General features: G+C 46.3%; 1 protein-coding gene and 1 pseudogene across 10 annotated transcripts in view; both read left to right on the top strand.

Annotated features, from left to right (window-relative positions):
- Nucleotides 1-1,081: 1,081 nt before the first annotated feature.
- MCC (MCC regulator of WNT signaling pathway) overlaps nt 1,082-19,907 on the top strand; it is a 305,067-nt gene continuing 286,241 nt past the window's right edge. For 5 of the 10 annotated variants that reach the window (XR_003131184.3, XR_007410039.1, XR_003131183.3 and 2 more), the window contains exon 1: nt 1,082-1,796. Coding sequence is in view for 2 of the 10 variants with exons in the window: in XM_025435387.3 (XP_025291172.1) it covers nt 1,740-1,796 (57 nt within the window). In the remaining 8 variants the exon portion in view is untranslated. Of the gene's footprint in view, nt 1,797-2,022; nt 2,175-2,516; nt 2,656-19,907 lie in introns of those variants that run through there. The other 5 variants (XR_007410040.1, XM_025435388.3, XM_049108833.1 and 2 more) reach the window with 3 other exon arrangements.
- LOC112652058 (U4 spliceosomal RNA) lies at nt 11,859-11,986 on the top strand (annotated as a pseudogene).

Genomic DNA, 19,907 nt, shown 5'->3' with positions numbered 1-19,907 from the left:
CCTCTATCAGGCAATGAATGAACTCTCCAGGAAAGCAGCTGGGTAAGAAGATAAATGCAAGTGATCGAGCTCTTTGCTCCTTCTTAAAGAGCAAAATAAACATCCTATTTGATTAAAAAAAAAGAACAACAAAACCAGATCTTGAAAATTAACAATACAATGGCTTTTTCATAGAAGGCTCTAGGAAATGCCAAATCTGTCACTGGGGATGGAGACATTTTGTTCCCATTGTCTAGAAAGACTGTTGAGGCCTCTTAAGCAATCCCGAAGACCTACTGTTTTAAGGATCAGAACATTTTTCAGTGTATTTCAAGTTCAGTGGGACTTTAAGCCTTATGGAGAGGAAAATTCCTCCCCTTCCCTGGACAGGGATGCTTTTACCTCAGGGAAACTCAAAGATGAAGGGAGATCTGGTTCCAAGAGTTGACTGGATAGAACAGGCTCTTGAAATCTTTTCTGGGCCTCCTGGGTGGCTCAGTGGTTGAGCGTCTCCCTTTGGCTCAGGGTGTGATCCTGGTTCGATCCGGAATGGGATCCGGAATCGAGTCCCACGTCGGGCTCCCTGCATGGAGCCTGCTTCTCCTTCTGCCTGTGTCTCTGCCTCTCTCTGCCTCTCATGGATAAATAAATAAAATCTTAAAAAACGAAACAAAACAAAACAAAAAAGAGAAATCTTTTCCGATTCATACTCCAAATCCCAGAAATACAAACCTAGCTCTGCTCAGGTAAGCAGTTAAGATTTTTAAGGAAGAGTATGGGAAATGTAATATTTAAAAGGACTGCCTGGGGTTGAGGAGGATGAGAAATTGAAACCTATTTTATATCTTTCAAGGGATGGGGCATCTTTATTATGGACGTGCAAAAAATGTAATCCGCCCCAGCGACAGAGAGGGAGTTTGACAATGAATTTACACCCTCGGAGTCGACTTTAGACCGATCAGGGAAAATGACCTCTCCCACTCTTGTAAAATCTTAATGTGCCATGAGAAGCGTACGGCGCTGCCTGATGTACAGTGTTCAGATTTGTCTTGACCTTATTAAATCATGGAAAGTGGCTTCAAGGAGGAATCAAAAAAATGTTTTTCCTGCACAATTACTTAGGTGGCTTTCCCTGTTCCCCGTTCCTCCTCTTCCTCCTGGTCTTGGTCTTGGGTCCCGTAACCGCTCCCGCAGAGCGCTGGCAAGGTGCCTGCGCCCCCCGCCCCCTCTCGGGCCCCGCCTCCGCCTCCTCCGCCGCCCGCCGAGCGCCGTGTTCCATCCGGAGCCGCTTACAACTCGGCACGGCCCAGAAGGGAAACTTGGCGGCGGAGCGCGCCCCGCGCCGGCCCTCTGGCTCTCTGTCCTCCCCGGGCCCGAGGGCGGACCCCCGCGGCCCGCCGCGCTGCTCGACCTCGGGAGCTCGCCGGAGCCCTCCGGGGCGCCAGGTCCCGCCGGGAGGTGCCCTCCAGCCGGGCCATGAGGGGCGCCGGGGCCCCCTAGGGGCGGCGAGGCGGCGGGGGTGGCGGCGCCCGGATCCCCGCGGCCCGGCCCTGCAGCCGCTGCCCCCCGCCCGGCCCCGCGGCCCTCGGGACCCTGCGTCCTTCCCGGGGCTTCCTCGCCGTCCTGGTTGAAGATGGCTGTGTAGACCGGAGCGCGCCGGAGGGACCAGGCGGCGGGCGCCGAGCCTCGTACGCCCGAGTCAGCGCTCTGAGGCCGGGAGGCGGCGAGGGCGGAGGAGCCCGGCGCCGGGGAGCGCAGTCATGAGTTCTGGGGTCGCCGCGAGGCACGGAGACGACCCCGCGGCCGAGCTGAGCGAGGTAAGGACGCCGCGGCCGGGAGCGCGGCTGCTCGGGCCCCCGCCCCCGCCCCCGCCCCCGCCGGGCCCCCCGAGCGCTCCGGCGGGAGGCGGCGCAGTGGAGGATTCCGAGATTTGTTTGCATCTTGTTCTAACTTGTGCCGCTTCCGACCTGGGCGGGCCTGACACCGCGGCCCGAGACAGGGCTCGGAGGAGACGGTTCCCGCCGCGTCCCGGCGCCGCCCCGCCCCGCCCCGGCTCCCCGGTCACGGTCGCTGCCCTTCCGTAGCACTCGGGGACCCCGAACCGAGCCGAAGCCGCCCAGTGGCCAACTCGGCGGAGCCGGGGAGCCCAGCGGACTGTTGAGTCTGCCGCTTGGCGCCCTAAGCGATGCGTTCGGGTAGGTCCGGGCGCGGCGGCCCATCCCGGCCGAGGCCCCTCCCCCCCAGGCCCCTCCCCCCGAGGCCCCCCCAGCCGAGGCCCCCCCAGCCGAGGCCCCCCCAGCCGAGGCCCCTCCCAGCGGCGGCCCCTCCTCCCGAGGCCCCTCCCCCCCGAGGCCCCCCCCGGCCGAGGCCCCCCCCGAGGCCCCTCCCGGCCGAGGCCCCCCCCCAGGCCCCTCCCCCCGAAGCCCCTCCAGGCCGAAGCCCCCCCCCGGCCGAGGCCCCTCCGCCCCGAAGCCCCCCCCAGGCCGAGGCCCCTCCCAGCCGGGACGGGAGACCCGCGCCGGGGACGGAGCGCACCGAAGCCGCCCGGAACTTCACTTCCTGCCCGGAACCGGACCCCTGAGTCTTTGAGGCAAGATAATGTGCAATCCCCGTTTCCCACGGTAACAACCACTCGAGTGTTGGAGACTAGCCCTGGAATTAAAGCTACCTCAAACGGTATGCAAATACGTGAGCGGGAAGATGCTCACCGCCGCCTTCTTTGATGACTTTAGGGATGCCTCGGGCACATCGCCCCTCCCCCGCCGTCCCCAGCTTTGAATACCTGAAAAGTGGCCGCGGAAAAACCTACAAAACTGGATGCCCAAAAGAGAGGAGGGAATCTGTGGGACTCGTGTCTACAGCAGGAGGGTCGGCGGCTGTGGGGTCTCCCCATAACACCATCACTGAGCTATTTATGGGGCAAAAGTAGAAATAGTCTGTGCTTCTTGAGCACGGCTGAAGAGCGTAAAGGGGAGGAAAAGACCATGTAAAAACAGCCGGAAGGCAGATAGGGGTGATGTCAGATTACCAACCGTGAAGGGAAAATGAAAGGATAAAGCACCGGTTGGAAGGGAGAGGGCTGGAGATGGGGAAGAGGGGGGGTGTAGATGGGAAACCCGAGCAGGCCTGCGGCTGGTATCCAGCAGTGGTGCCCTCGGCCCCAGCCTGGAGCTCTGTGTCTTGCTGCTGCGCTGTTCCTGCTCTGGGTTTGGAGTAGAATTTTGAAGTGTTGGTGAATGAGGTAGAGGCACTTCCTAATCCTGGTGGTTTCTGCAGTGATGCAGATGGTGGGGACATCCTAAGCGAGGGAGGGCGTAGCCTGAAATCAGGGGGAAGAGGCAGGAAGACCTAAATGATTTTTGCCAGTTTTACAAGCAGGAAGAGGTTTCACATCTAAAATAGGACCTGGGACCCTGCTCCATTGTTCACGCTATTTAAGGAGAATCCTGTGACTTACCTTGTAAGATCACTTAAAAATAAAAAATGGAAAGGTGTTTATCTTGCAGAGAATCTTCCCCTCGTCCTTCATGTTGTTTATTTCTATGTGGCAGCTTTAACTCCCCATCGCCTAAAGTGTGTTTAGTTGCCTTTGTTTTAAAAATGAATTCCAGGTTTGGGATGAAGGTTTCTAGAATGCTGACTAGGGAAGGAGATGGAGTCTGGGCTGACTTGCATGGTGCTGGTGTAGTAGTGAGTACGTTAGATGAACCCAGGGTATCAATGAAAATTCAGGTAGGAGATTCTTTGCCTGGTTGTTTGTATCCATTCCTTGTGTACTCCTTAGAAGACTTGTGGTGGAAGTAAGGAATGGAGGATGCTCCGTGGTCCCTGCTTTAATTAGAGCAATCCTATTTGAGCATTGTAGGGCATAGTTTTTTGTCTCCGAGGAAGTAAGTTTCTGGCCAATCATGTCCTTTACCAAATTTTCTTTACTTTTTCTCAGTGTCTGCTCATCATTTCTTACCTTCTTTCCGGCCTTCTTTCTAGGTTCAGTGATTTAATTGTCCCTTCTGTTCTCCCCCCCCCCCCATCCTAGTTTCCCTGCAGATGGGGGTAGTTGCAATAGTCTATAGGGTAGTTAATTATTTTTTGGACATACTTTCAATTAGGATATGTGTAAGAGAATTTGTAAGGCAAGGGGGTGGTGTGTGTGGTTCATACTTATGGACCTTGAATCTCAGGTCAATCGATCATGGGACTGACCTTTTCTATAATATCCTCCAATCTGAATACAATTCATTTGTATTTCTCACAACAGGTCTTTAGTGTAAAAGAGTTTCTGTCACAGTCATTTTTCTCTTAAACACTGGTTTTGCTTTAAGGTCTTTTTTTTTTTTTTTTAAGAGAGAGAGAGGCAGGCAGAGACCCAGGCAGAGGGAGAAGCAGGCTCCATGCAGGGAGCCTGATGTGGGACTCGATCCCAGGTCTCCAGGTTCACGCCCCGGGCCGAGGGCGGTGCTAAACCGGGTGAGCCACCCGAGCTGCCCTGCTTTAAGGTCTTTAAGGACAAAATTGCCATCCTCCTTCGATGGTTGGTTCATCCTCCTCACCCGGAGGGTGAGGCTAATAAAACCCATCAGGGACCTCTTTAGTACCATATTTCTTATTGGCTGGGGCTGGGAGCCTGAACACTGTGCACAGGTCACTGTGGGGTCAGATTCAGCCTGTTGTTCACCAGGCATTTCAGGGGCAGGAAAAGGCCCAGCATCATCCTGGATGTCAGAAACAAGAGACCTCTCTCCTTGGTGTGGGCTTAAGAGCTAACCCCAGCTACAGAGGCCCTCCAGCCATAGGAATCATTGACTCTTTGGCAATAATATTGTCACTGATTCCATAATATCCTCCATAGCAGGGAGTGACTTGAATCAATTTCTAGTTGTAGTCTTGCCCCACTGGGTGCTAGCCCAGTAGCTGCTGGGGTACTGCCTTCCGTCTATGGTGTTCCAGGAATGCTTGGAGGGATTTGGGTGTGAGGGCCGCATGATTAGTAGGAGAGCTAGAGCTGGGTGTTGAGCATGAGGTGTTTTGCATGAGTGAGAACTTTTACGATAGAAAAACAGGAAATTCATGAATGTGTCCCGTTTGTTTCTTAAGTGGGAACAATAGCTGTTTAAGATCCTGTGAGATGATTATAGGAGAGTAAAATTGCCTCTACCTATGGGCATTCAAAACCTTTTTGTTGATCCATGACCGCAAATGGCTTATATCAAGTCTGAATGCTTTAACCCAGAGCAAACTAATCTTTAGCATTAACCCCAGTAGTGCCAAAGAAAAATCTGAAGTGTGATTTGGCTATTCTCTTTTCTTGGCTATTAGCTGTCCCTATCAGAGAATCAAAGGATGTTTTTCTTTTTCTACTGTGCGCCTAAGGAAGGACTTCAGCACCAGCCAAATTGAAAGTCCTCAGGAGATGAAGTACACTTTCAGCAGCACTATATTTGAATTCTCCCAGCTTTGTCAAGGGCAGGCTCTTAATTCTTCTTTTCATTGCCATGGATTTTTAGTTAGCACTCTGTTCTGTTTGTCTTTGTATTCGTAAAACTTGTGGGACCAGTATGTAGTTTACCTTGCTTCACCATCACAATCACATCTCTTAGGGATGCCGGGGTGGCTCAATGGTTGAGCGTCTGCCTTTGGCTCAGGTGGTGATCCCTAGGTCCTGAGATGAGTCCCACATCAGGCTCCTTGCAGGGAGACTGCTTCTCCCTCAGCCTATGTCTCTGCCTCTCTTTCTCTCTGTGTCTCTCATGAATAAGTAAATAAAATCTAAAAAAAAAAAAAAAAAAAAGCCCAAAACAATAACATCTCTTAGTTCTTAGAGTAATTCAGATTGTGGGAGAAAGCTATAGTGTTACCAAGGTATAACTTAAATTCACTAACCTTTACAGAAGAGCTGTCTACTGGATCTGCTTGTCTGGTGAGAAGCTACCTATTTATGCAGCAAAATAAAAATTGCTCTTCAAGAGTTCTTTCCTGGTGATCATGAAGACCTCTGGGGATAAACAAAAAAAATCTTTCCTTACTTAAGAATAATTTGTATGAAGAAGTCAACTTAGATTGTTTGCCTTTTAAATATTAAACAATGGGGAATCCCTGGGTGGCTCAGTGGTTTAGCGCCTGCCTTTGGGCTCAGGGCGAGATCCTGGAGTCCCAGGACCGGTCAGCGTCGGGCTCCGGGCATGGAGCCTGCTTCTCCCTCCTTCTGTGTCTCTGACCAACCCCCCCCCATCATAAATAAATAAATAAATCTTAAAAAAAATTTAAACAATGAACAGGTAAAATTCTCCTATCATCATTTACTCTGAAACCTTAGTTGTCCCTGAAAGTCCTACTTCTCTTACTCTTTCCGTATCTCTTTATTCAAAGCAGCTTTCATGAGATGATTCCACTTCAGAATAGTAGGCTATAGAGGCAGCGTTGAGTGCTTTCACCATTACCTTGTGCAGTTTCTGTAGCTACTCAGCATTTTCATTAGGAAGTCACTTTATATAGGAGAAAACGGCCATCTCACGGATGTACGTAAGCTTTATCGTTAGGTTACAAAATACCAGAGCTGGAAGGGCCTGTGAGATCACCTAGTATTCTCACACTCTTTTATACTTTTTTTTTTTTAAGATTTATTTATTTATTTATTCATGAGAAACACACAGAGAGACACACACAAACACACAGAGACATAGGCAGAAGGAGAAGCAGGCTCCCAGCAGGGAGCCCGACGTGGGACTCGATCTCAGGACCTAGGGATCACGACCTGAGCTAAAAGAAGACGTTTAACCACTAAGCCACCCAGGTGTCCCATGATCACTTTTTTTTTTTTTTTTTAAAGGGTACTCTATCTCTTTCTCTCTCTCTCTTTTTTTTTTTTTTTAAAGATTTTATTTATGATAGACATAGAGGCAGAGACACAGGAGGAGGGAGAAGCAGGCTCCATGCTGGGAGCCCAACGTGGGACTCAATCCCGGGACTCCAGGATCGCGCCCTGGGCCAAAGGCTGGCGCTAAACTGCTGAGCCACCCAGGGATTCCCCCCCATGATCACTCTTTTGAAGGGAATCCCTAAGTTACTTGGTACTTCCTTGTAATGAGTTGTGTAATGTCTGTCTCAGCTGTAGACCATTGGCACCAGAGGGGCAGTGTCAAGACCTATCACAGAGTCTGGCATGTAGGTGTTCTACAAGTGTTTGGATGAATGAATGCCTTGCCTCTTCTCTCCCTTTTGCTCTTTACACATATAGAAATTGAGGAACTGCTTTAACTGTTTTTGTCTGAGGCTTTTTTTTTTTTTTTTTTTTGACTGTCTGGTTGTGCAACAAACTGCCCTCCAAATTTAGAGGCTTAAATCTTATTTGTGCCTGATTTTGCAGTGTTGGGCAGAGTTCAGGGGGGAAGACTTGTGTCCATGACTGGAGCTAGAAGGTCCTTTTACAAAATGGCTAAATCACACAGCTGGCAGACCAGTACTGGCTGTGGACTGGGAGATCACCTCGAGTCTCTTCCACACGGACCTATGCCTGCTTGGGTTTCCTCTCAACATGGCAGTTGGGTTCCAAGAAGGGAGAAGTAGAAGCTGGCAGTTCTTTTAAAATGTAAGATTGAAACTGGCAGAGTCACTTTTATGTGTCTGTTGGTCAAAAACAGTTTATATGCTTAGCCCAGCTTGAAGGTGGGGGGGTATATAACAAAGAATTTACAACCATTTTTAATCTACTCCTGAGGCCATAAAATGACAGAACCTTGTCTAAAACCCTGGTCTCAGGGTGGCTGGGTATCTCAGTATGCCTTTGGCTCGGGTCATGATCTCTGGGTCCTGGGATCGAGCCCCACATTGGGCTCCCTGTTCATCAGGGAGTCTGCTTCTCTCTTTCTTCTCTGCTCCTCCCCACTGCTCATTTTCTCTCTCTCTCATAAATAAAAAAAAATCCTTAAAAAAAACCAAAACCCTGGTCTCTTAATTCTTGGTGCCTCACAGTAGTTTTTGTTATTTTGTGTCTATTTTGTTATTTTGTGTCATTATCCAAACCCCTATGAGAGACATTTTGTTACCCTCATAATACAGGTGTGGAGATTGAGGCAGAATGAGGTGAAAACACTAGTAACCGAGGTTTGCCAGACTGTTAGTGGTGGAATCAGGATCTGAACCCATGTGGTCTTTTCCCCCAGGTCCTTCATTTGTACATGGCTTCCTTTCATCAGTTTCTCTTACTCTCTCAGCTTTTGATTGCATGTTCCTAGGAGCCTATTCTGTATAATAGGCCTGTTTAACTTGATTGGTATTGTTATCTCTATGCAATACCCAGATAAAGGTTATTGATAAAAATGAAATGGAGGGCAGCCCTGGTGGCTCAGCGGTTTAGTTTGCCTTCGGCCTGGGGTGTGATCCTGGAGTCGTGGGATCGAGTTCCGCGTTGGGCTCCCTGCGTGGAGCCTGCTTCTCCCTCTGCCTGTGTCTCTGCGCCTCTCTCTCTCTGTGTGTCTCTCATGAATAAATAAATAAAAATCTTTTTAAAAAATGAAATTGATGTGAAGGTGATGGCAGTGACCATATCCCTTTAAAGTGGCTGAGGAATTCTCGGCATCGTTCTTCCTAAAAGCACATCTGTCAATAAGGCATAGGGTGATCCTCATCTGGGAGAGCCTTCCCTTCTGTCCTTGTCCCTTGTTTATGGCTAGGGAGATAGGGGCACCGTGACTTCTGTCCCACTGCTTGTGTACTCGGGCATCTGAGGGGTTAGCGCCACTAGGTGTGAGGTGTCAGAATGAGCTTAAGGCTTCCTTTGTCATAAGAATTTGCATTCTCCCACCCCTGCAGGTGGGGCGCTAGGCTCCTACCATAGCTGGCTACATCACTGTGGGGCTGCAGGGGGCTAAGGTTGGTGAAGAAAGCCAAGGAACCCAGTGATGTTGGTGGCCAGGGCTGCGTGGCAAGGCAGCTGAGGAAGCACAAGCTGAATGTGACTGTGGGGCCATGAGTCAGACCCAGCTGGCCAGGGCAAGTAGGTCAAATGAGGCTGGGACCAGGTGGATGTCAAAATAACAAGAAAAAGGAGAAATACATTATGAGAGGAAGAGGTTATTAAAGACCAGGTAGGTGCTTGGGACTGAGGTGGCCACAGATGTGAAAGCTGGGAGAGAACCTTGGTTCTGGGGATGGCTTTTGTCTAATTGGGAAGTCGTAAAATGAATTCTGAGACCTCTTCATATTAAAGAAGTACTTACAGGAATGTGGCTACCAGATTTGAGGTGCCAGAGCTTTGAGTGAGTGGAGGCACCCATCTAGGATAGGAAATGTGATGGCACACTCAGGAAGTGAACTCAAGGGTGCTGCTTCCACAGCTGCCTGAAGCTAATTTGCCCAACTCAAGTCATGTGAAACACTTCCTCCAAAATGAGACTGGAACTGGAAGATAAAAGCTGCATTTGTGGCAAAATTAAGAAGGTGTTGATGAACAAAGACTTCAAATTTAGGTTTGATCCAAGGAATCAAATTTCAGAAAACCAAGATTATTTAAAATGTAATTTCTCGATTCTGGGAAAGAGGTTCGTATTGGCAGGATCACAGAATCAGACAAGCCAAAAAAAAAAAAAAAAAAAAGACTCTGAAAGCTGATAATAGTTAGGATGTGAATTTTACATCAGGGAATGTCAGGGTAGAGATGAATTATGTCCAGTAATTTTCTCACTCCCTCCACCCCCTACTGCACCCAAATTCCTAACATTGGTATCTTTCACTCTTGAGAGAAACAAGGAGAGAATAACCTGGATTGCACAGATAAACTGAAGTTCAAATTACAGAGTAAATATTTACAGGACATCAGAGCTATTTCTAGCAAATGTCTCTTTTTCCCCTTGCTGAACAGAAATAGCCAAAATTAGTTCTTGGGGGGAAAAAGGACCCATTTTTAAAGGTTTGAATTACCATAAGGAGTAACTGAGGTTGTAAAGTGCCTTAGCTATACAAATCTTTCAAGATAGTTCTTAAACTCAGCAAAGAAGTTGAACCAAATCAAGTCTAGGAAAAACAAAAATCCTGAATTAGCAGCTGTTGATTCTACTTGCTATATAAGAAGCTATAGGTTAGGGTTTGTTAACTTTGTAAATAAGCAATAAAAACCTGTTGGGCTGGGAAAATTGTGTGCTAAAAGCTACTTGATGCTTTGGCGGGTGGGATATTTTGAGGCAGATCCCCTTGTCATGATGCGACATATGGGGCCAGAGATGGAAATATATTTTAAGCCAAGGCTATAGTGTTTGATTACCTGAAAACAGAAAGTTTCACAAAACCTCAGTGGGTGTGCATGCATGTCAGTTAATGATTCCAGCTGGACTTGTAAAAAAAAATATTGAAACAGTTGTCAAGGGAAGAATGCCAACATGGAAAGAGATTGCCTGGCAATTAGAAAAGCAGTGGAGTTCTGTGGTTGGTTGCATGATAAGAGTGGGAGTAATTGCTTGTCCCTGTTTCCTATGGGCTGTGTGGACTTGTCCACAGAATACGTGGCACGCTAGCAATGACTTCTTGCTTTGTCAGGGCCCCTCCTGGCCTCCCACATTGGTGGTTCCTTCCCTCACCTGTGTTCAGAACACTTATTATAATTATCTATAGTCTCCATGGGAGACCCTGAGATCTTTGCAGGCAGGGACAGAGGAAAACCCATCAGTATTGCCAGCCCCTGGTGTCTATGTGACGTGGTAGGGCATTAGTAAACTTTGAAGTTACTTGCTTGGCCCAAACTGCACTTGACATTATAGCATAACAAATGTGTTGGGTTAACCACTTCTAGTTTGGTTGAAGGGCACATTTGGGAATTTAGTTTGGTCATATTACCATAACCTCCTCTCTATTCCCCATTTGTTTATTCATTCAACAAATACTGTATGCCTTCCATGCTAGGTGCTGTTCTTAGGTATGGGGATATAGAAATAAAACTGATACGGTCCTTGTTTGAATGGATCCTACATCCTAGAAGGAGGCAGACTAGACACATGACAGATGTATGTCCAGTGGTTACATGTGCTGAAAAGAGAAAATATACAGAGAGTAAAAGTGGAGGATGCTTATTAGAGTGATCAGGGAAGACCTGTCTATGGGAGTCTTTGGATTGACCCTGAATGAAATGAGGGATAGGGCCATGCAAAGATGGGAGATGATCTTTTCACTCAAGGGAAGAACAAAATTAAGGTTAAGCCTTTGACTCTTGACTTCAGCACTGGTCATGATTTCAGGGTTGTGAGATGAAGCCCTCCCTAAGTTGGGCTCTATGCTCTGTGCACAGAGCCCACTTGAGACTCTCTCTCTCCCTCTTCCACTCATGCATGTGCTCTTTCTTTCTCTGATAATAAATAAAATCTTAAAAGAAGGAATGGTTTAAAGAACTGAGTGGCACAGATATTGGCCATGAATGATCTGAAAACTGCCCTCCCTGGATGGTTGGTTCAGTGTTGACAGATGCTGTTAAATAGAATACAGGTGGGTTCTGAATTAGGAAAACTGGGTTCTACTTTCCACTGTCACTTGGACCAATTTCCTTCAACTATTTAGAATCATTGACCTTATTGCTATGAAACTTAGTATCAGTTTGTTGATTAATAGCAAACATAGCTCTAAGGAGCTTGGAATGCTGACACTTGTTTTCCTATTGAGTTATCTGGCAGTCAGATTATAACCAGAAAGTTGTCTGGTGAGCCTGGAACTGGACAAAGGGATGCTTCCGTTAGGTGGTACCATTAAGCCATTCTTTGATGTAATGCTTCTCTTATGCAAATTATTTGTATGACTGATGAGGAAACTGAGGTCTGAATAAGGCTGGCCAGGGGTGGAGGGGGAAGTGTAGAACACAAAGTTGTTGTTGTGTTGTTGTTGTTGTTTTAACTCCAGGGATAGCTTTTGCGCAGTGGCAGTATTGTAGCCAATTAGGTTTATCTGAGGCACGATTATTGCTAATTGAAAACTTTAACTCCAGGGATAATTTTTCCTCTTCCTTATATTCTTCTATTTCTGTATCACAGGATTTGCTTTAAAGTCTGCGTCTTGGGCAGCCCCGGTGGCGCAGCGGTTTAGCGCCACCTGCAGCCCAGGGCGTGATCCTGGAGACCCAGGATCGAGTCCCACGTCAGGCTCTCTGCATGGAGCCTGCTTCTCCCTCTGCCTGTGTCTCTGCCTCTCTCTCTCTCTGTCTCTATGAATAAATAAATAAAATCTTAAAAAAAAAAATAAAGTCTGCGTCTTGGGGCACCTGGGCTGCTCAGTATGTTAAGTGTCCCAACTCTTGATTTCAGCTCAGGTCTTGATCTCAGGGTCCTGAGATTTGAGCCCCAAGTCGGGCTCCTTGCTGAGGATGGAACCTACTTAAGATTCTCTCTCTCTCTCTCTGCCTCTACTCCGTAACTCCCTCAGATCATGTATTCTTTCTAAAAATAAAGTTTTTTTTTTTAAAGTGTGTGTCTTGCAATATTCTGTACTTCTCTTAGAGGAAGCCTAATTCTTTAGTAAACTTGTCTATATATGACATTAATACTAAATTGCACTATTAAAATAATTAGAAGGATTTATTTTTTGTTTTGATCTTTTGGGTATATTGTAGTAGTCCGCTCTAGGTGGGTTCCTATTGGCTGAGATAGTTGGGGCTTAACAAGTCTTAAAAATCCAAAGGAACAGGGATGCCTGGGTGGGTCAGTGAGTGGTTGAGTGTCTGCCTTTGGCTCAGGGCATGGTCCCGGGCTCCTGGGATTGAGTCCCGCATCGGGTCCTCACAGGGAGCCTGCTTCTCCGTCTGCCTATGTTTTTGCCTCTCTGTCTGTCTCTCATGAATAAATAAATTCTTAAAAAAAAATCCAAAGGAGCAGTTGTGTTCTGTTTTTGGTGAAATAATGAGAGATGGGCTTACTGTTTAGATGGTTTGCCAGCTGCTCTGTGTTGATGGTTGCATGACTTGGTCAACCCTACTGTCCTTTTTGAAAAACTGCGGTAAGCTATACAGAACACATAATCTCCCATTTTAACCAATTTTAAGTATGCAGAGCTGTGGCATTACTACATTCACATTGTGTGCATCCCTTATCATTCTCCATCTTCAGCACATTCTCATCTGCCCCAACTAAAATTCCGTACCTATTAAACACTAACTCCCCATTTCTACCCCAGCCCCCTTCCTGGCAACCACTCTTTGACTCTGTCTCTCTATGAATCTGACTAATCTAGATCCCTCACTAAGTGTAATCAAGACATACTTGTGTTTTTGTGACTGGTTTATCTTCCTAGCTATGTCTTCAACCATCATTAATACCGTAGCATGTGTCAGAATTTTCTTCCTTTGTAAGGCTGATTTTTTTTTCCATTTTGTTTATACATTCATCCTATTTTTTTTCATCCTATTTTGTTTTACATTCATCCATCAGTGGACACCTGGGTTGCCTCTCCCTTTTGGCTGTTGTGAATAATGCTGTGACGAACATGGATGTACAATTAATTACCTGAGTTCCTGCTTTTCTGTTTTTAAGGTATACACCCAGAAGTGGAATTGCTAGACCATCAGGTAATTCTGTGTTTAAATTTTTGAGGAATTGCCTTCACATTTTCCATAGTGGCCTCTGTGCTTTACATCATCCCCCCCAGCAGTGCACAAAGGTTCCAGTTTCTCCACATCCTTGCCGACACTTGTTCTTTTTGGTGCTGCTTTGCTTTTGACCCAATAGCCATCCTAGTGGGTGTGAGGTGGTAGCTCATCCTGGGTTCCATTTGCATTTTCCTAATGATTCCTAAATATTTAGGATCATCTCTTGTGCTTATCAGCCATAGCGGTCTTTGGAGAAATGCCTATTTGAGCCCTTGCCTGTTTCTTTAATTGAGCTGTTTGGGTTTTTTGTTGTTGTTGTTGTGCCATAGTTCTTCCTGTAGTTGGGGTATCCATCCCCTACCCCTTTTATCCTTTGTGCTGGTCTCTTGTTATGTTTTGTGGTTGGGGCTTTGCAGGCACTTTTGGTATTTCCAGATGGAGCGACAGCATAAAATGAGGCAGGAGAATAAAGCGCTTCCCCACGGAAAACAAACAGACTCCGCCCAAGCCAGGAGGCTCCTTCCTCCACTGTGTCCAGGAAGAAGTGGTTTCCGAATGCATTGTGGGGCCAGCTTGTGCTTCACAGGCACATGACCAGCAGCTTTTCCTATGGAGCTAGAGCTAGACACCCCCTAGCAACATTGGGCATGCACCAGAGTTTTCTGTTCACGGCAGTTGAAGAGTTACTTTGCACATGCTGTGATTTCACAGTATTTTTTTTAAAGATTTTATTTATTTATTCATGAGAGAGGCAGAGACCTAGGCAGAGGGAGAAGCAGGCTCCCTGCAAGGAGCCTCATGTGGGACTTGATCCCCAGAACCTGAGATCATGCCCTGAGCCAAAGGCAGATGCTCAACCGCTGAGCCACCCAGGCATCCCATGATTTCACAGTATTTAAAGAGGAGTTTTAGGAGAGGGTTTTAGCAAGGGCGTGGGGAGGGCTGTGGAGAGTAGCCAAGAAGTCTGAGGCTGGCGTGTTAGATTAGATAACTGTTACTTTATTTCTTGGTGCTATGAATCTAATCCTGGTTAAACCAAATCTAATTTATTTTCATGCTTGATTGGGAGCACTTTTGATTAAGTGTTTGGATGACAGTAAGCCCTCATATAAGAGGGCTAGTGTTGAGGAATGAGCTAGTCCAGAGGCTGCGGTGCCCCAACTGATGATTAATAGAGTAATAATAGTGAGCAGTGGCAAAAATAGAGACACGAGGAGTTTTTACTTGTAGCTTAGAAGGGATAGATTTAAACTCAAACGTGGGATCCTCTTTTCAGGATACCTTGGTACATGTGGGGAGAAAGTAGTCCACCTTCTGCTATGACTAGTAGGGACTTCCGAGACTGGGTTTTCACTTGGGGCTTCTGAGTTGCTTATGAAAATGCTGTCTGGACACAAGTGTGATTATTGGCAAAGGATGGGTCTGATGCTGAGAAAGCTGCCTTCAGACCCTTCAATTCTCAAAGTGTGAAAGACAGAGCATCTATCTTACCATCTTACATTAAAAATGGCCCCAGCTAGTGATGGTGACATACAGGGGTTGGGGAATATGTCGAATGATGAGGAAAGGCTCTGGTGTTTTGGCACCTTCTGTACTACTCTACTGAGTCAGGTTACCTCCGTTGTCTGTGTGTGAAACTATGCTGTGGTGAAGCTGTTTACTCTGAAATCCTAGCTCTGCCTCTTCCTAGCTGGGTAGTCTGATAGTTGCTTTTCTGGGCTATGTGTTCCCTATTATAAAATGGTGGTGTTAGAATAGTATCACCCACCTTAGACAAATGTTGTGAAGGCCAGGAGATAAGCCTTGGAGCACTTATCAAAGTGTCTGGTAAATACTATTGTTATCTTGTGCTGCTGCAGTGATAACCCAACTAACTTGTCATTGTTTTGCTCTGATGGTGCTTACTTGCCACAGTGATGGTGCCAGGGAGAACAGAAGCACTTTATAAACAGAACATTAGGAGCTGTGGTTGGAAGCACTGGAATAATGTAAAAGAAGTTCTTAAGTGTAGATAGATAAGTCATGAAGAAAATATCTAGGGATCCCGAGTCTTACAGCCCCCTGATGATTTTGTTCTCTGGATCTTAATGCCAAAAACTCACTAGGAGGGAAACTGTTGTTTTTTTTTTTTAATAATAAATTTAGTTTTTATTGGTGTTCAATTTGCCAACATACAGAAAATAACACCCAGTGCTCATCCCGTCAAGTGCCCACCTCAGTGCCCATCACCCAGTCACCCCTACCCCCTGCCCACCTCCCCTTCCACCACCCCTAGTTCCTTTCCCAGAGTTAGGAGTTTTCATGTTCTGTCTCCCTTTCTGATATTTCCTACCCATTTCTTCTCCCTTCCCTTCTATTCCCTTTCACTATTATTTATATTCCCCAAATGAATGAGACCGTATAATGGAAACTGTTTTTTCTAAATATTGGCAAGTCTTCGAAAAGAAAGGTGGCTCATTTCTTTTCTTTTTTTGGGGGGGGCAGGATTCTTGGAGGCAGAATGTTAATGAGCTAACAAATGGCACGCAACACTAATTGCTTTCTGTTACTCTTTTGGTATATTAATTGTTTTTATTTTTGTCTGGGCTGTAGCGTCTTCAGTCCCTGTTGTGCCCAGTAGAACCACACCTATTGCTGATGGAAAGTGGGAGAGAGAAGGGGATCAGCACCCCCACCCCCCACCCTGGCCCAGGAGGAGGATGCACTGTCAAGAAACAGATGGTGTCCTTGTATTGTGTGACTCCTTATTTCACGAAGATGAGACTTTATCAGGGATGCATGCTTGTGGATTCCCTTACAAGTTTTGATCTGGTAACTGTGGGGAGATAGCGGTGCCGTGGGAGCTTTGCTTGGGCCGGCAAGAGTGCTGGAGGAGCCCCATCTGCTGGAGGGGTGACGCAGGCCTGGGTACATGGGTCTGAGAGAGCTGGAGTGTGCCCCACAACCCTGAAGGCCTTGCTGGTGCTGCTTGTGGCTAACATTTTCATTTGAAAGAAGGTTTTTGTTTTTGTTTTTTCTTAAGTGTCTTGATTGAGGTTTTATCTAATCATCAGACAGGAGGAAGTGGTAGAGTGACGTCTCTCCTGCTTGAAAGTTGTTAGGTTTGGTCCTTTGCTGAAGAGTATGTGCCTGAGGGCCACAGGAAGGAGATGGCCAGGGTTGGAGGCCTAAATGAGCCTCAGGCTCTAAGTTTCACTTTTCTGGTCGTGATGTGAAGTTTTGGACGCCCTGAGCTTCCACCTCAGTGGACACCTGCAGTGATGTTGCCCAGTCCCATGGCTGAAACTAGTCCCAGGACACCTGGGTGGCTCAGTGGTTGAGTGTCTGCCTTTGGCCCGCATAGGGCTCTGCATGGAGCCTGCTTCTCCCTCTGCCTATGTCTCTGCCTCTCTCTCTGTCTCTCATGAATGGATAAATAAAATCTTTTAAAAAAAGAAAAAAAAGTCTCTCATCAGCTAAGCTGTGGCCTCCCAAGTCTGTGTCTGATGATGTGAATATCCAACGTGGAAAGCTGGAGCACAGGTCTTAGGTAAAACCAAACATCTTGCTCCTCCCTTCTGCCCTTGGAAACAGAATTGCACACTATTCTCTCTTCCTGCTTTTCCTTCCATGGGGACAGCGGCGCATCTTAGACCCTACAACATGACACCTCCTTCAGGAGGCCTGTCTCAGCTTCCAGTCAGTGCTTGCCAAGTACCCCATGCAGGCTGGCAGCATGACTCATTTCATTGACTTTCCCCCAGCACTCTATCATATGACGTATTTATGTATTTCTCTGTCTTAGAAGCTTACCTGGTGGGGGGTGGCCCATGGCCAGAAATTTTTTTTTTTTCTCAGCATACTTTCTAGGCTGACAAGATACATGACAGTTAATAATCAAGAAAAGCAGTTAAAAAATATACCCACAAACTAAGAGGTAGAAAAAATACACAAAGGGCAACTACTTATTTATGACCTAGTGATGTAAGCCCTGCTATCCACGCTCAGGTTCCCTGTCCCTGCAGATAGATCCTGGCTATACCTCCCTTCCATCTTGTCCTGAAGGCAAACACTGAGCTTACCTTCAGGAGACCACCCAGTACGACTGGGGTTGGAGAGAGATGTTTTCATCTGTGTCTCATGGGAGTATCTGAGGCTGGCTGGTGGTCTCTCTTAAGAAGAGAGAGCAGAGTGGAAGCTGATTGGAAGTAGGTTCCAGGCCTGGGATGGTAAGAGTAGCTCCAGGAGCTGGAATTAGATGATGTTATTATATTAGAAATGATAAATGTGGAAGACAACAATACTAAGATTTCGTTGAAATATTTCAAGTGAAGCAATTACTTCTGTTTCATCTTGCAAGTATTTTTCCCTTTATGCATTTCAAAGTCTAAATCTATACTTTCTAACACATGTCACTTTCATGTCAGAAAAGTCATGTTCAAATGCATCCCCATTAGAAATTACTGTTGTCCATTCATACTGTAACCTAAAGTAAAATCGTAGAACTCACAAGAATGGTTAACCTAATGTCTCTAACCTTACCAAGATTTTTTTTTTTCCAAATTAGAAATGAGTATGTGGTATTTAAGGATGAGGATGTGGAGGATAATTCTATATATAATTTTGCACCACATCCAAAATGACATCCTTTTCTACAGAGGTAGGGAAATCCCTGCATTTAAGTGTCAGTATTCATTTGCAAGTGGCAGATATATGTTAATTGCTTTTCTGGGGTGAATGATTCTTAGTCTGGTGGGAAGGATAAAGATTTCAATTCATTTCACTAATTTTAAAAATTCCAGTAGTCATAGGTTACTATATGGAGCTTATAAGTCATTCCAGTGAGGTCTGGGTTATTGGGTGGATTTCCTTGAAAATGTGGCATTCCTCAGTGGTAGAATGAAGTCTTCATCACAGCAGTCAGCAGACGATGCTGTGGGTGACTCTGAGTGCCCTGAATTGCTGGTGCTGATGTGGGTTGGATGGAAAGATGGGCATGTATTATGCCTTGAAATGATGAGGCTGATGCAATATCTTAGAAACACTTCTTAGCACAGCAGTTGGAATTGGAAAGTTAGTATGATCAGTTACATAGAGTTCTGAGGTTTATGATAAAAAATTTATCTTTTCATTGTTCTTCTGTCAAAGAGCCCAGGTAAAGACTGATGGTCTTTTCCCACCTTTAATTCACCAAGTAAATGGAGGAAAGAATTTAAGTTGCCTTTTTTCCCCCTAGTAATCTCTATGCCCAGCATGGAGCTCAAACCCATGACCCCAAGACCAAGAGTTGCATGCTCTGCTGATTGAGCCAGCCAGGCACCCCTAAATTGTGTTTTAAAAATACTCTAACAGCAGCTCTTTCTGCCATGGGGTCCTGTCTCTGTGCTTTATTACCTTTTATGCGCTGAAAAAAAAAAAAACTCTAACATTAATTATTAATAGGAAGAGGCCAGCTTAAGAAAAAAAGACATTAGTTTGTAAATTTGTGGATAACATAAACCAGACTATATAGTGGTAAAAATGAAGGCAGTTACATACAGTATTAAGGAGTAGCAATCAAAAGTGTGAAGCACTTTGCATGCATTTTTTAATGTCCTTTCCCAGCTTAAAACTCTTCATTTCAGGGTACCCAAACCCTCAGCCCCTGGTGACCCCTGTAGCTCAATCTCTGGCTGCCTCTCACCCTTATGTTCTAGTTTCCAGCCACCTCAATTACTTTTAGTAACTTGGAGGTGCCTGACTATCCCTTGGTCTCAGAACTTCACATCTGCTCTTCCTACACTACCCATATCTTCAACTGTTGTGTATCTACCTTATGTTTGTTTCTCTCCTAGGATTTAAGTGTGTGTCCTTTCCAAAGTCTTTCCCGATATTCCTACTCTGGTCCGGATGCTGTGCTGTCTCCTCTGCTCTGATGGCATTAGCTATTTCTGTGTTCTAGCCCTTCATATACTGCACAGGCCTGTGGACTTGATATTTCCTACCAAAGTGGCTGCTATTCACCACTGATAACTAGCACCTGCATAGAACCTAGCTCTCTGCATTCCCTTTAGAGTGAATGACCTTAATTTAAACTTTGCAACAGCTCCATGATAGGATAAGGGCCCTATCTTTAGGGGCGTTTGTTTGGTAGTGAGCTGTTGGAAGCTCAGACAGATTAAGGGTCTTGCCCAAGACCCTACATCCAATAGGTGGCTGGGCCAAGTTTAAACTGGAGTCTGATTCCAGAAGTCCCTGCTGTGTGTGCACAGTGCTTACAGCCTTCTCAGACCATGTGGTCATGGCCTTAAGAATGGGCATCTTTGTAGGAACTCGGATTGGTGGGGGTTGATAGGTTGTAGGGAAGGAGGGGGATTGAGGATGATATCCAGGTTTTTGAGAGGATTATGCTGATAGG

This window comes from Canis lupus, chromosome 4 (assembly GCF_003254725.2).
Source record: "Canis lupus dingo isolate Sandy chromosome 4, ASM325472v2, whole genome shotgun sequence".
NCBI lineage: Eukaryota > Metazoa > Chordata > Mammalia > Carnivora > Canidae > Canis > Canis lupus.
This window is presented reverse-complemented; position numbering and strand designations above follow the sequence as displayed.